The sequence below is a fragment of the Chrysochloris asiatica genome, unplaced genomic scaffold, assembly GCF_000296735.1.
Source record: "Chrysochloris asiatica unplaced genomic scaffold, ChrAsi1.0 scaffold00097, whole genome shotgun sequence".
NCBI classification, from domain to species: domain Eukaryota; kingdom Metazoa; phylum Chordata; class Mammalia; order Afrosoricida; family Chrysochloridae; genus Chrysochloris; species Chrysochloris asiatica.
Genome location: NW_006408615.1, coordinates 8314929 through 8331314, shown reverse-complemented (window position 1 = coordinate 8331314; position 16386 = coordinate 8314929). Strand labels below are relative to the sequence as shown.

Below are 16386 nucleotides of genomic sequence, written 5' to 3'. Positions count from 1 at the left end.
CCTCAGAGTGGGCTGGTTCTAGCAGAGAGGGTAAGGACAAGGTTTCATTGGGTTTTGGAGCTTTCGTTTTATTACAGTTGGGATCTAATAATAGTTGTAGTTACGGCTGCTAATTGAAGGGTCAGAGTTGAATCCACCAGGAAAAGGATGAGGCAGCTTCTTTCTATAAAGACATACAACCTCGGAAATCCTATAGGGTACTTCCGCTGTGTTACACAGGTGCTCTGTGAGTTGGAATTGACTTCACGGCAGTAGGTTTGTCTTGAATTTTGGCAGCTATGGTCTGTGGATTTTATTGTACCGCAGAACCGTAAGCTCAGCTCAGGAGCTTACACGTGGGCTGGGCAGACCACCTTTCTCCTAGAACACTTACAGGAACTATCTGTCACATTTGGTCCAATGCTGTGGGCATCCGTTTCTAATAAGACAGATGATTCCCGGAATATGAAACACAGACATTTCTGGAATTTGGTTCATGGTGGAATATTCCCACATAACAGAGGAGGTGGGGTTTCATGCTCCAGTCCAGAAGGGCCCGGCTTTCCCTGGACGGTTGTGTATACCCCAGGGAACCAGACTGGGCAGGGGCTGAGGGCATCTGTGGGGCCATAGAAGAACCTACAGGCACACACATCCTATCAGGCAGGTTAGGTAGCTGGCCCAGGCTCAAACACCAAGAGGTGATAGAAATAGGATTTAGACCCTGGTCAGCTGAGTGTGACCTTGTGGAGGTCACATCACCCAAAGATGGAGAGCATGCACTGTGCAGTGTGGGTCTCATTCCTCCTCCGTATGACCTGGAGTCCAAGGGTCAGGGACACCCAGAGGGTTCTCTTACATGTCTCTCCTGACTCCACTGCCCTACTCCAGGAGCCCAGCCTGGGGAGTCCGAAGCCTGCTGTCCTGAATTTGGGCTCTGTGTCCTGCCTGGTTTTGCACTTTCCTGGGTTCCCCTAGGAGGTCAGTAAGGCCTATGGAAAGTGTTCTGGGCCAAGGGTTGGCCTTGACCAGCTCTGTCCCCTCCTGGCTGTGGGTCCTCTGACATGTCCCAGCCCAGCACTCTGGGACTCAGTTTCCACGTCTGCATGATGGGGGTGACACAGAGAGCCTGGGACAGCGTGGGACTCATGGGTACACTCAAATCCTCTGGACTGTCCTAAAGGTTCACGTCTCACATCGGCTTCTTCATCTCTCAGTGGTCAAGTCAATAGAGGCTCCACTGAGTTCCTTATTCATGGGATGATTACTGATGTCTCTGCTGCTGCCCAGAGGCCCCTGCGGCAGCATGGCCCTTTCACACTCCTTGGTGCTTGCCTGGTCTCCTGGGGCCATTCCCATGGTAAGAGGCTGCAGAAAGCTCAGGCCTCCTGTTTTACCATCAGCCTTGTAATTTGTATCTAAACCAGAGCCCCATGTGCCATTGACACCCTCTCCAGGCCCACAGTACCTAGCAGCTGGGACTTGTGGGAGGTGGCCGGTCTTGGGCCGGGACCTGGGATCCGTCTGGCTCTTGGGGGGGTGGGGTAGGAAACAGGGAACATGTGAAACTGCTCACTATAGATGAGTAAGTAAGCACAAGGAAGCCCATGCTTACCTTGCTGATTGGGCCCTCAGTCCCAGTCAGGGACTGTTAATTTGAAACGAGGCTTTAATTCTGTAAGAAGGTGCTGTGGGGTTGGGAGGGAGACATGCCAGCCAGACTGGAACCTTGGATGTGGTGAAAACATGCGGAATTGTTCTCTACAGATGAGTAAGCAAGCACAAGTCAGCCTGTGCTTACCTTCTTATTGGGCCTGTCTCCACTGGGTGGTGGGATGAGAATCAGGCAGGTGTCTGACATCCCTTTGTTGTGACCACAGAGCATGTCATTGGACTGGTAGGCGGTGGTCCCCTGAGACCGAGGGTCTGTAGACACTGTGGATGACTGCCCAGAATCCCAGCTCACCAGAAGGCAACTATTGGGGGTCCCTGCAGAGTATGGTCCCTGAGAAAGAAGGGGTGGCTTTGAAAAACTTGTCTAGGAGTTTGCTCAAACCAAAGCTAGGATGACTTTACTGTCCAAATGCATTCTTGTGTCGGTTTTGTTTCACGTTAGCTTTCATTTTGAATGAAATGGTAACCCTCTGCGGCCTGGATTCTTCCTGTGGCGGGGGGCTCCAGAGGTTCCTGCATTTCCCACTGGGACATGGAGGATGGAGATTGGGGATAGGGGCTGTGAGGCTGGTGGAAGCCAAGGCTGATGTCCAGGGCAGTTGGTGGGGACAGACCCTGAGGCCCATTGGGTGCCTGGGGTTTCCACAACTCCTGGGCCACTCACCTGCCCACTGCTCTGTGTCCTCAGGGGCCAGGCAGGCAGGGGTCTGGGGTGGGGATGGCAGGGGTGGCTGTGCCCCTCAGCTACACCGTGTCTCCTGGGATGTCCACCAGCAGTCTGCTGTGTGTCTGTCTGTCCATCCCTGCAGGCAGCCTGCCCTATGAGTACAAGATTGTGATCGCAGGTAACCACGAGCTGACTTTTGACCAGGAGTTCATGGCTGATCTCATCAAGCAAGACTTTTACTATTTCCCGTCCGTGTCCAAGCTCAAGCCCGAGAACTACGAGAATGTGCAATCGCTGCTGACCAACTGCATTTACCTGCAGGACTCAGAGGTCACGGTGCGCGGCTTCCGGATCTACGGCTCCCCGTGGTGAGTGCCGAGGGGGCGGGGACCCTCAGCAGGCCACTGCGACCCTCTGTGCCTCAATCCCCCCTCCTCTAACTGGGCAGTAATAATATCGCTTATCCCCCGTGTTGTACTGGCTCAAACCCACTGCCGTCGGCTCAATTCCAACTTGTGCAAACCCTAAATGACAGAGTTCAATCATTATAAAAGCAAACAGCCTTAGCTTTTCTCCTGGTAGGTTTGAACTGCCAATCGTGCTTAACCCACTGTGCCCCAGGGCCCCTGGTCTCCTGTTGTGATGCCCATTTTACAGATGAGGAAACTGAGCACGGAGATGATCACACAGCTAGGAAGGGGCAGCACCGGGATTTAAACCCAGGCATCCAGTTCCAGAAGCCCTGCTTTCACCCATTGTAGGCAGACTCGGTTTTTGACCACTGCAGTCAACTGAGTATTGCAGTGAATTGAGTTACCTGGATTTTGTGGTTCCTCAGTGCACATACAAGTTATGGCTCAAAGTGTCCCTGTGCACACAGGCTAGAACATAGTAGAACAGAACACTGCCTGGACCCACATCATCCTCACAACTGTCCCTATGTTGGGTCCATTGTTGGGGCTACTGTGTGAGTTTGTCTCGTTGAAGGTCTTCCTCGTTTTCACGGCCTCTCTATGTTACAGTTCACACTATACTGTGGTCTAGTGAGTATGCAATACCATTGTGAAAAAGTGTAAACTATTGTGACAATAACCAAAAGGTGACACTGAGACAGGAATTTAGCACATGCTGTTGGAAAAATGGCGCCGATACACTTGCTTGGAGCAGATGGCCACAACTGTTCAGTTTGTTTAGAAAATGCAGTGTCTGCAAAGCACATACCTTCACTCAGCAACCATCACTTATTCTGGTAAATGAGGCGTACTTAGCACAAAGTAGGTCCTCAATAAATATTGTCTTCTCCTTCCATAATACATGTTACCTGTGATCTGCCTGCCAGAGATAGTAACAGTTAAGGATTCCTTATTTTTTCTGAGTCTTTATTTCCTCTCAGTTCATTTGTCTATACATGGTCCTCCTTGTTTCTCCACCTATGTATCTACCATCTATCTATCTATCTATCTATCTATCTATCTATCTATCTATCTATCTATCTATCTATCTATCTATCATCTATGTGTCTATCTATCTATCTATTATCTATGTGTATCTATCTATCTATCTATCTATCTATCTATCTATCTATCTAGCCAGCCATCCCCCTTTATTTCTCTACTTCTTTCCCTCTCTTTATCTAGCATCTGTTCTTCCATCTATCCTGTATCCATCCACCATCCATGCGTTCATCCATCTGTCCATCTGTCCAGCCATTCATCATCCACTTCCAAGGCCCCATTGGGTGGACTCAAACTGCTAACCTTTCAGTTAGCGCTGAATTCTTAACTGTTTGAAACACCAGGGAATCCTCCATTGTATGTATTGTATATATGCCAACTTATTCGTTCATTCTACTGTTGTAAATTATGCTGCTACAATTAATGTTACAGTGAAAGGTCTCTTAGATACCTTTTGGTGGATAGTTCTGTTGGGTGTACCAGGAGTGGAATTGCTGGGTTATATGTAGGCGTATATTTAGCATCAGTTGATGCTGCTTAATATAAAATTTGCCAAGAGGTTTGTAAGTATACATGGCCAACAGCCATGTATGAGAGCTATATCCTAGCATTTTAATTTTAATTCCCTGATTACTGGTGATGTTCAGTGTTTTTCAATTGGACATTTGGTTTTTCTACTACTTGTAAATTATTTGTTTATGCCTGTTGGCCATTATTTCTTTTTTGGGGCTTAGTATTTTTTTTTTTTAAAGTTAATTAGGAGCACTTTATATAAAAACAATATGTACTGTTGCCATAGTTGTTACGAGTATGTTTTCATAGTTTCTCATTTTTCTTCTAGATTTTTTCCCCCTCCTGATCAGGGAATTAAAAATTTGTAAACAATGAAATCTCTCAACATTTTCCTTTATGATTTTGTCTGATACCTTATACAAAGATCCTTCCCTGTCTTGAGATCATTTATACATTCCTCCTGAATTTTTGTTATGTTGTTGTTAAGTGTTATCAAGTCAGTTCCGACTTATAGTAACCTGCATTGGGTTCCCAAGGAGTGGCTGGTAGGTTTGAACCACCATCCTTGTGACTCGAACTGACCTTGCAGTCTAGTGCTTATCCTACAGCACCATACCAAGACTGTTGTAAATCTATTAATTTCTAGAGCAACATGTGAGATAAGATTAGAAATTAATAGCTAGTTTTTCTGACATTATTTGTGAACAATCCATTTCTTCTATATAGTTTTGAGGATTTATTTATAGCACAATGAAATTTTTATGCATCATCATTTATTTTCTATACATTATCATTTATTATCTCTCTATTCCTGAATAAGGAGCTCTGGTAGTGTAGTGGTTACGAATCGGGCTGTGAAACTCAAGGTCAGCAGTTCGAAACTACCAGCTGTTCCGCGGGAGAAAGATGAGGCTTTCTGCTCCCATAAAGATTTACAGCCTCGGAAACTCTGTACAGGGTCGCTATGAGTCGGAACCGACTCCACGGCACATAACAACAACAATTCGTGTATATCCGTATTGTAGCTTTATGTTTCAATATGTGATACTGTAAAAACCCCCTCCATTCTCCCTTTTCAGAAATGTCTTAGCTAATATTGCATCTTTATTCTTTCAGAACTTTAGATGTATTTTGTTAATTTCTCCAAAACCTCTTTGGGATTTTAAGTACCATTGTGATAATGCTTTATGTAAATGCTAAAAAAAAAAATCAGTTATCTTCACAATAAGTCAGTTTTTCCATCTGGGAGAATGACCCCCAAACCAAACCCACTGCCTAAAAGTTGATTCCGACTCATAGCCAGCTGCCCTGTAGGACAGGACAGGTCAGTACTGTTGTTTAAAGCTTCCAAGAATGTAAATCTTTATGAGAGCAGACAGCCTCATCCTTCTCCTGCAGAACGACTGGTAGGTTTGAACCACTTTGGTTAGCAGTGCACTGCTTAGCCCATTGTGCTACCAGGACTTATAAGAGAGTGGTACAGTCCATATTTATTCTTTTATTTTGTTTTGTTTTGTTTTCCAGTAACATTTTGCTTAGCCTTTAAAACAAACATTTCTGTGTTATTTTTGGTACTTTTTAAGTAACCTGCCATTGGATTTTATTTGTAACCTGGCACTGTAGGATAAGCACTGGACTGCAAACCGTAAGGTCAGCTGTTCAAATCCTCCAGCTGCTCTTTGGAAACCCTTATACAGGGTGACTATGAGTCAGAACGGGACTCAAAAGCACTTAACAACAATTGTTGTGATGTGCCGTGGAGTCGGTTCCAACTCTTAATGACCCTGTACAGGGTTTCCGAGGCTGTGAATCTTTACGGGAGCAGACCGCCTCATCTTTCTCCCATGGAACAGCTGGTAGTTTCGAACTGCTGACCTTGAGGTTAGCAGCCCAATTCGTAACCACTGCGCTACCAGAGCTCCTTTGTATTTAAATAGTGGAGTCTTAAATACAAACTTTTTTTTTTTTTTAATGTTCCCTTTTAAATTGTTGTTATTGATATATGCTTATATTTTCATCATTTATTACACTTTTTGTATTCTTTAGTTTTTCTCTTATACGATATAGATTGGGGGTGCTGTGGCTCTGTAGGATAACCAATGGACTGTTAACCACAAGGTCGGCAGTTCAAGTCCACCAACTGCTCCATGGGAGAAGATGAGGCTTTCTGCTCCCTTCAAGACTTACAGCCTCGGCAATCTTATTCAGAGTCGCCGTGAGTCAGACCTGATTCAACAACATTTAACATCAACAACATTTAGATGATTTCTCTCTGGGGATTTAGAAGAGCATTCTCTTTCAAATTCTACATGTGACTGCTTTTCAGTTTGTCAGAAATACTCTTCATCTTACATGAGTGGACTTGAGAAAGTTCATAGAAACAATGGAATGAAAAGATAATGGAATTTTTCCATGGACATTTCAAAGTCCCCTCTTATTTTTCTGATTAATTAAATTAAAAGATTAGGTGGGATATTTTTCATCCCTTTTAAAATAAGGAATTCAATCTAGCCCAACTTTTCTGTTTTCTTTATTTCTTAGCCTTTCTTTTTATTTATTATCATCTTAGGCCTTTGACCCCAATTGTTGCTTAGTAACAATAGTAGATATTTTTGTATACTACACATTTAAGTTTAAAAATAAATTGGAAAGTTATTTCGATTCTATCCTATTATTCTTTCCAGTTCTTGGCAGAGTGTATGCCATAGCATCTTTTTTTCTTTTCCCTCTTTACTTCTTAACATCTGAAGGCATTTTATCAATTATTTTTTTCAAGTATTGGATATTGTGTTATGTGTTTTGAAACCTCACTTAAATGAAATTGCCTTTTTTTTGCCATTAAAAAGCATGAACAGTTTATCTGGGCATAATATTGTTACTTTAAAATCTTCTCCACTCTAACTCTGTGCACATTGCTCCTTCATGCCCCAGGGTTTATTGCTGGCTGAAGACAAACCTCAGGACAGCCTGACTTTTGTTCTAATGAAGATAATCTGATTATTATTTTTGCCTGATGTAGGATAAGCACTGGACCACTAACCTCAAGGCCGGTCAACGCCTTTACAGGGTTAGGGTCGCTATGAGTCGGAACCAACTTCAAGGCACTTAACAATAATGGTCCTTGTGTGCACATGTGTTGTCTCCTGGATACTTGTAGATTTTTTGTCTTTATCCTTATAATTCATAAATTCTTCCATGATCTTTAAATTCTGCACTTTTCATTATTTTTTCCCTCTATGCAATGGACCTTTATAATTGATGTGTCCACTGAAGAGCATTATTTTCATTTATATTTTGCTAACACTTTCACCCTAGTTTGTTTTTCTCTCAAGAATAGCTAGCTTTTAGATTTCAACTCCATTCTATCTCCATTCTGTCAACTCCATCCTCTTCTCTGCTCATGTCTTCTTTATCCTTTAGTTCGGCGTTTTGATGTTCTAGGAAAAGTTTCTTGATTTTGTTCTTCACTTAATGAATTTTATTTTCTCTAGTGTCAATTCTGTGTTTTCTTGCTGCCAAATAGATTTTACATTTTCATTCTCCTCCTCCCCCTTTTTACTGAGGCTCAATTTACATTGTTGTTGTGGGATGCCATCAAGTCATTTCTGACTCACAACGCCCCTATATATATAGGATTTATGAGGAAGGACTGATGAGTGTCAACCACTGACCTGTGGCTAGTGAGGACTTCATACCAGTATATAATTTAATGCTTCTTTTTCTTTTTTATTACTGAGGTGTAATTTACGTGCCAGTTTAGATTTTCATTCTGCTATGCTGTGATTGAAAATACCATGGCCTGGGTCAGGCGCACCCTAGTCCTCAAGCTGACATCTCTGCTCTTCAATTCTTTAAAAAGTTCCTGTGCAGCAGATTTGCCCAGTGCAATACGTCGTCTGATCTCTTGACTGCTGCTTGCGTGAGTGTTGATAGTTGATCCAAGAAGAATGAAGTCCTTGACAACTTCAATCTTTTCTCCGTTGATAAGAATGTTGTTTATTGGTCCAGTGGTGAGGATTTTTGTTTTCTTGACATTGAGATGTAATCCATACCATAGGCTGTGCTCTTTAATCTTCATAAGTAAATGTTTTAAGTCCTCTTCACTTTCAGCAATCAAGGTTGTATCATCTGCATATCTCAGGTTGTTAATAATCTTCCTCCAATCCTGATGCCACGTTTTCCTTCATAGAACCCAGCTTCACGTATTATTTGCTCAGCATACAGGTTGAATAAGTATGGTGAAAGAACACAACCCTGTCGCACACCTTTCCCAATTTTAAAACATTCAGTGTTCCCATGCTCTGTTCGAACAACTGCCTCTTGGTCCAGGTACAGATTTCTCAGAAGTACAATTAAGTACAGTTTTCAATAGCCTCATATGGATGCGAAAGCTGGACAGTGAATAAGTAAGATCATAGAAGAATTGATGCCTTTGAGCTGTGGTTTTGGAGGAGAATACTGAAAGTGCCATGGACTGCCAAAAGAACCAATAGATCTGTTTTGGAAGAAGTGCAGCCAGAGTGCTCCTTGGAGGCCAGGATAGCTAAGCTTTGTCTCTCATACTTAGGACACATTGTCCGGAGAGAATAGTCGCTGGAGAAGGATGTCATGCTGAGTAAGGTGGAGGGTCAGAGAAAAAGAGGAAGACCCCCAACGAGATGGATCAGTCAGGTCACATCATTGATAACGTCAAGTGTGGCGGCGGTATTGAGGTTGGCCCAGGATCGGACATTGTTTCGTTCTGCTGTGCATGAGGTCGCTATGAGTCGATTCCGACTCGATGGCACCTGACAACAACAATGCCATGATTGGAGTTCTGGTGCCATGTTGTAGCGTAGGATAATCATTGGATTGCTAACTGGGAGGTTGGTGATTCAAACCTACCAGTTGCTTCTCAAAAATCCTATAAAGGGTCGTTATGAGTTGGAACATATTTGATGGCACTTAACAACAACAACAACAATTTCATGATCTGTTTCCTTATTGACACTTTCCTGAGCCTTGTTTCATCCACAAATTCTTTTTACTTCATTCTGCTTTCTTCTTCCGGCTGTGTCTAGTATCATCGTATGATTTTCTGATCAAGGATTGTTTTTGTGACTGGTGGATTTGAACCACTGACTTTGTAGTTAGCAGTCCAGTCCTTATCCAGGGCTCCGATAAGAGATGGTAATAGTAAAACACCTATGAAACTCTTACTCTCACCTAGCCATTGTGCTAGGCATGCCATGGCTGTGACCATCCACTTATTCAACTGTCACTTCACACCTATGAGGTTGTTGTTGTTAAGTGCTGTGGAGTCAGTTCCTACCCATAAAGACCCCTATGTATAGGGTTTCCGAATAGCAGCTGGTGAGCTTGAACCACTGGCCTTGTCATTCAAATGACTTTGCAATCTGGCTCATTAACCCACAGCACCCCACCAGGACTCCTGTTAAGTGCTGTCAAGTCAGTTTTGACCCATGGAGATCCCATATAGGGTTTCCGAGGAGCAGCTGGTGAGCTAGAATTGCCAACCTTGCAATTCAAATAGACTTTTCAGTCCAGAGGTAGGTCGTATTTTATTGCTGAGGAAATGTCTGGAAGCACAGTTGAGGAACCTGCCGACATTATATAGCCAACACTGCCCAACAGCTGCCCAACAGTATTCTAGCATTGCCCTGTGTGTGGATTCATTCAGTCACTCATTAAGTCAAGGTTTACCAGCTACCTTCCTGGTGCCAGGCATAGTTCTTACACTGGGGACAAGCAGTGATAGTTTCAGAGGTCTGCTGGTGGCACCGTTAGACGTTGGACTGCTAACTACAAGGTTGGCAGTTCAAACCCACCAGCCTCTCTGTGGGAGAAAGATGAGGCTGCCTGTTCTCATTAAGACTCACTGCCTTAGAAACCCTGTGTTGTTGTTGTTGTTGTTGTTAAGTGCCATCGAGTCAGTTCTGACTCACAGTGACCCTGTCTAGGGTTTCTGAGGATCGCTGGCTGGTAGGTTTGAACCACCGCTCTTGTGGTTCACACTGACCGTATGGTCCAATGCATTATCCTGCTTCGGCAGTGGATTTGGGTTTGGCTCCCCTTCTGGGAGTCCCTGAGTGGCATAACAGTTCAGCACTTGGCTAGTAACTGAAATTAGTGGTTCGAATCTGCCTAGAATTCTGAAAGGCTGGTGGTGTACTTTCAGAAGGTCACAGCCTTGGAAGTCTTCACAAGGAGGTCACCAAGATTTAGAATTAACTCTGTGGCAACAGAGTTGGCTTGGTATTTTTACCTCCCCTCTGAGCCTCCAGGAGCCCTGTTGTAGCACTGGAGGACTAGCACTGGATCATAAGGTCAGAGGTTCAAACTCACCAGCCACTCCTTGGAAACCCTATACAGAGTCGCCACGAGTTGGAACCGACTCGATGGCACTTAACAACGACTGAGCCTCCAAGCTCTGGAGGTGTGTGTGCCCACAGTGCTGGGCAGAGCTCTTTCTGAGACACAGCTGAGCCCACTGGTGTGCTGTGCACCCCCCTCAAGCCTCAGTTTCCAGCACATGTTCATCCAAGACCACCCACCCCAGGCTGACTCCTAATGTTTGATTCTTATGTTCTTAAGAAATTTTCATTTCCCCTGCATCTCCAAAGATCTTTCAGTAGGAAACAGGGATGACTGCACAGAAACTGCTTACCAGGTGGCATTTTAAGCTGGAGCCTCCATCCTTGGTTTGCCTGTTCCTTGTTGATCTCCAGGTGTCACCGAGTGGATTCCCGTGCACAGAGATGCTGTGCACAACAGAACAAAACACTGCCGGGTTCTGGGCCCTCCTCACCATCTTTGCTGTGGTTGAGCCCATCGCTGCAGCCACTGTGCCGATCCATCTCATTGGGGGTTTTCCTCTTTCTCACTGACCCTCCACTTTACCAAGCATGAGGTCTTCCTCAGGGGACTTGTCCCTCCTAGTATCATGTCGAGAGTATATGAGATGAACCATCACCATCCTGACTTCCAAGCAGCATTGTGGCTGTACTTCTTCCAGGAAAGGTCTCTGTTCTTCTGGCAGTCCATGATATAGACAATATTCTTTGCCAACACAATAATACAGATGAAATCAATTCTTCTTCCAGCCTCCTTATCCATTGCCCAGCTTTCTCATGCATAGGAGGCAATTGCAAATACCCTGGCTTGAATCAGGGTCACCTTAGTCCTCAGAGTGGGAGAAAACCACGTTTGACTGCATGTATGTGAGGCTTTGGCAGCTGCGTGGTGGAATTCTTGCCTTCCTGACCGATGCCCTGTATGTGTAACCACCACACATATGTCAGTAGAGGCTTTTGTATTGCTGTAATGGAGTCCTGGTGTGGTGCTGTGGATTAATGCGCCACACTGCAAAGCCTTTTGAACTGCAAGGTCGGCGGTTCAAGCTCATCAGCTGCTCCTCGGAAACCCTATACAGGGTCGCTAAGGGTTGGAACCAACTCGACGGCACTTAACAACAACAACAATATTGAACCAATCTCAGCAGAACCTCCAGACCAAGACAGACTAGGAAGAAAGACCTGGCAATCTTCTCCTGAAAACCACCTGTGACAAGGGGCAGCAGAGTGCTGGGCATCATTACGCTCTGTTGTGTATGGGGTACCACAAATCGGGGGGCTGGCTTGGAGGCCACTAACAGAGTGTTCCTTGGAGGCCAGGATAGCCAGACTTCATCTCTCATTCTTTGGACTTATTGTCAGGAGGGGCCGGTCACTGGAGAAAGATATCATGTTTGGTAAGGTGGAGGGTCAGAGAAAAACAGGAAGACCCCCAACAAGATGGATTGGCACCGTGACAGCAGCAATGGCTCAAGCATAACAGTAATTGTGAGGTTGGCCCAGGACCAGGCAGTGTCTTATTCTATTATGCATCGGGTTGCTATGAGTCGTTACTGACTCGATGGCACCTAACAACAATAACGACAACAGTGTCAGCAATGATGAGTATCAGCTGAGATGGTCTACAGGCCAGGTGCCCAGGACTGCAGAGGCATTTCACGTGGGGTAATTCATTTCATTAAATGCTTCCTCTGAAGTCTGTGTTCTGGCTCATACCCAACAAGATCATTTTGCTTCATGGACCGTGGCTGTGTTCAGCAGCCCCATGGGATTAACCATATGCCCCCAGATCTTCAGGAGAAAATATTTCTTTCATATTCCACTGACTGGGAGTTCTACTGACAGGCTTAGAGAGTAAGGTTTCATCTGGACAGAAATGCAAGCAGGGGCGATTGTGAAGACAAGAGTGGCCATTGGCATCGTCTTGTTGACTGGTTGGAAGGCAGAACGTTGGGGGTAAAACCCAGGGCGCTTGCTGTGTGACCTGGGACCTGGCACTTAACCTCTCTGGGCTTCTCTGTCTTTGAACTGAAAGGTTTGCTCTAGACTCACTTTCCTAAGACCCTGCTCTGTGGCCCATGTGAGATGCTGGACTCTGCTTTTCCATGAGTGCAATGTCACCATCTTTTTAAGGGTTCTGGGGCCAAGAGGGGCATTGTTGTGTGTCATCAAATTGATTCTGACTCATCACAACCCTATTGGACAGAGTTGAACTGCCCACTGTCATCTTTGCAAGAAAAGGGCACTAGGGTTCAAAAATACCATCTGTGGATTCAAACTGCTGACTTTATAGTCAAACAGTCTCATGCTTAACTACTGTGTCGCCAGGGACCTTTAATTGTGTTAGTTTCCTGTGACTGTATGGAATTACCCCAAACTTAGAGGCTTAAAACAGCATCCATTGGTCCCTGTAATCCTGGAGGTCAGGAGTCCAAATTCAGATCACAGGGCTAAAGGCAACACATCACAGGACTGGTTCCTTCCAGAGGTTTCACGGGAGAAGCTGTTTTCTTGCCTTTTCCACTTTCTGTAGCTGAGCTTCTTGGTTTGGTATTTCTTTCTCCATCTTCACATCTCTCTGCTTCCTTTTTCAGTCTCCTCCTTCTGTGATAGTCTAGTCTCCCTCTGCCTTCATCTTACGAGGAACCTTACGATGGGAAGTCAGCAAACATTGCTACAAAATCATAGAATCCTTCATCTCTTAAACAAAAATATCAAAATGTGAAGCTATTGTTTCTCAGCAGATCGTCCATGTAGGTCTCCGTGCTGCTGCGGAAGGCAATGTTTCTATCTCTTTTCCCCACCACTCCTTGTCAGTTTGTCAGTCTGCCATACTGTGGTGGCTTACATGTTGCTGTATTTCTGGAAGCTATATCACTGGTATTTTAAATACCAGCAAAGACACCCATAGTGGACAGATTTCATTTTAGCTTCCAGATGAAGACAGATTGGGTAGAAGGAGAGGTAGACTCGTTCTGAATGTTTAGGCACTGAACCCCTTATGAATAGCAGTGGAACACTGTCAGACAGCAGCATCGGACTATTGAATACTGAAACATGATAAATAGCACCAGAATATTGTCAGATTTAGTGCCGGAAGATGAATTTTCTGAAGAATTCTTTCCCCTTCACTTCATACCACCTCAGAATAGCAGTTTTGATTTCCCCAAGGGACTCAAACAGTGTTCCTTTGAAATGTTGGTTGAGTTGGGGAGACAAACAGAAGTCTGAAGTGGCAAGATCAGGCTATAGGGTGGATGGGGTCAGGTTTCCCAATGAGCTTCCTATAGGACAACCCTTGCTCCCTCAGAAGAATGAACAGGTGCATTGGCATGATGGGAAAAAATTCCTTCAGACAACTTCCTTGGCCATTTTCTCGCCAATGGAGTTTAAAAATTTTTTTAAAACTTCTAACCAGTAAGCCCCCCATGACTGCCCTATATCCTTTGAGAAAATCTATCAAGATGATATAGTCACCATAACCTTCTGAGCTGACTTCTCTGCCTTGAGTTGAACAGGTTGGACCACTGTTTTGCTTGGACCTTTTTTGTTTTTAACGTACCCATTTAAGACTAAGAGGGAACCGCATGTGCAAAGTCTGGAGACCTGATGTACACAGTGTGTTTGAGAACATTCCAGACTGGCTGGAGTATGTGGTGTGTGAAGAGTTGTGGAGAGGTCGAGGCAGGAAGCGAAAGTCGAGGTCGGCTGCAGGATGCCAAGGCCTGAAGGGCACATCTCTCTAGTCCAGGCTGACAGCAGGCATCTCCCATCTCCGGTGTTCCTGTGTAATTGGTGCTGTTGGTAGTTGGCATTGTCTCCTGGTTCTGTGTGGTCTTCATGATAGTGCTGAGTGTGACCCACTGTTGTCGCTATGGTGTCATCCCATACCATGGACAAGGGTCTCCCTGGTCTTCACTGGCCCTCTACTTTACCAATGACTGCTCTCCTGATGAGCCCTCCAAAGTTGGTGCTGTTTTTAGGTGCCTTCGAGTCAATACCAACTGACTACTAGCAACCTTATGAACAACAGAAGGAAACACTGCCTGGTCCTGGGCTAACCTCACAATCATTGCTACCCCTGAGACCATCCCTGCTTCCACTGTGCCAATCCATCTCATTGGGGGTCTTCCTCTTTTTCTCTGACCCTCCACTTTACCAAAATTGATATCCTTCTCCAGGGACTGGTTCCTCCTGGCAATATGTCCGAAGTATGAAAGACAAAGTTTGGCCATCTTGGCCTCTAAGGAGCACTCTGGCTGCACTTCTTCCAACACAGATCTGTTGGTTCTTTTGGCAGCCCATGGCACGTTCAATATTCTCCTCCAACACCATAACTCAAATGTATCAATTCTTATGCGTTCTTCCTTATTCACTGTCCACCTTTCACATGCGTATGAGGTTATTGAAAATACCATGGCTTGGGTCAGGCACACCCTAGTCCTCAAGCTGACATCTTTGCTCTTTAACACTTTAAAGAGGTCTTGTGCAGCAGATTTGCCCACTGCAGTACATTGTTTTTGATTTCCTGACTGCTGTTTCCATGAGTGTTGATGGTTGAGCTGAGCAAAATGAAGTCTTTGACAAACTTCAATCTTTTCTCCATTGATATGGATGTTGTTTATTGGTCCAGTGGTGAGGATTTTTGTTTTCTTTACATTGAGGTGCAACTCACACTGAAGGCTGTGGTTTTTGATCTTCATCAATATGTATTTTAAGTCCTCTTCTCTTTCAGCTGGCAAGGTTGTATCATCATCTTCATATCTCAGGTTGTTAATGAGTCTTCTTCCAATCCCGATGCCACGTTTTTCTTCATAGAACCCAGCTTCTCAGATTTTGGATGTTGTTCAAAGTAGCACGGTTGATGTCTTGCACAATATTCTGTGATCCATAGCGTTTTCATTGGTTAATTTTTGGAAGTAGATTGTGAGGCCTTTTTTCCTTGTCTTCATTTGAAAGCTTCTCTGAAAGTTGTCTACTGTGGGTGACACTTCTGGGATTTGAAATTCTGCAGCATAACACCCAGCATCACAGTAGCATGTAAGTCACCACAGCACGGCAGACTGACGGGTGGTTGGTGGCAGCTTCCTGCCAGCTCCCCTAGGGCTGGTTCCTCTGGTTTCTCTTGGGCTCCATCTTGGGCTGGAGGCCAGACCAGGCTTGTTGGCTGGGCGACTTTCACTAGATTTACAACTGCGTGAGCGAATTCTTTGCATTCTCTTTCCTGCTCCCATGGGATTGGTCCTGAGCACTTCAGGCTGGGTCCCTCTGTAGTCCTTCCCTCTAAGACCTCGTCCTGGGAGCTTTTATGACAGCCATACCTGGGCATTCCAGCTGTAAGGGGAAGGTAACTCCACTTTTTTGCTGTGTGATTTTGAGTGAATGACTTCGTCTCACTGAGCCTTCTGTCTAGTTACCGTCGCTGTCGAGTGAACTCATGGTGCCCCTGAGTGTGTCAGGGTAGAGCTGTAATCAATAAGGGCTTTCAATAACTGGGGTTTTAGGAAGGGGATTGCTAGGCCTACTGTGTCTCCTCATCATAGTGAATATTTGTTGGATGAATGGACGAATGGGTGGGTGGGTGGGATGGATGGATGAATGGATGGATGGATGGATGGATGGATAGACGGATGGTGGATGGATGATGGATGAATGGATGGATGAATGGATGGATGGATGGATGGATGGATGGATGGATGGATGGATGGTGTGGGTGAATGGATGGTGGGTAGGTGGGATGCATGGA

The 16386-nt window shown here is 44.9% G+C and overlaps 1 protein-coding gene across 1 annotated transcript in view; it reads left to right on the top strand.

Annotated features, from left to right (window-relative positions):
• The window catches only part of MPPED1 (metallophosphoesterase domain containing 1), a 107868-nt gene that overhangs the window by 61974 nt on the left and 29508 nt on the right, over positions 1 to 16386 (top strand). Inside the window, exon 4 of the mRNA XM_006866844.1 lies at positions 2463 to 2688. Within this exon, the coding sequence (XP_006866906.1) occupies positions 2463 to 2688 (226 nt within the window). The remainder of the gene's footprint in view (positions 1 to 2462; positions 2689 to 16386) is intronic.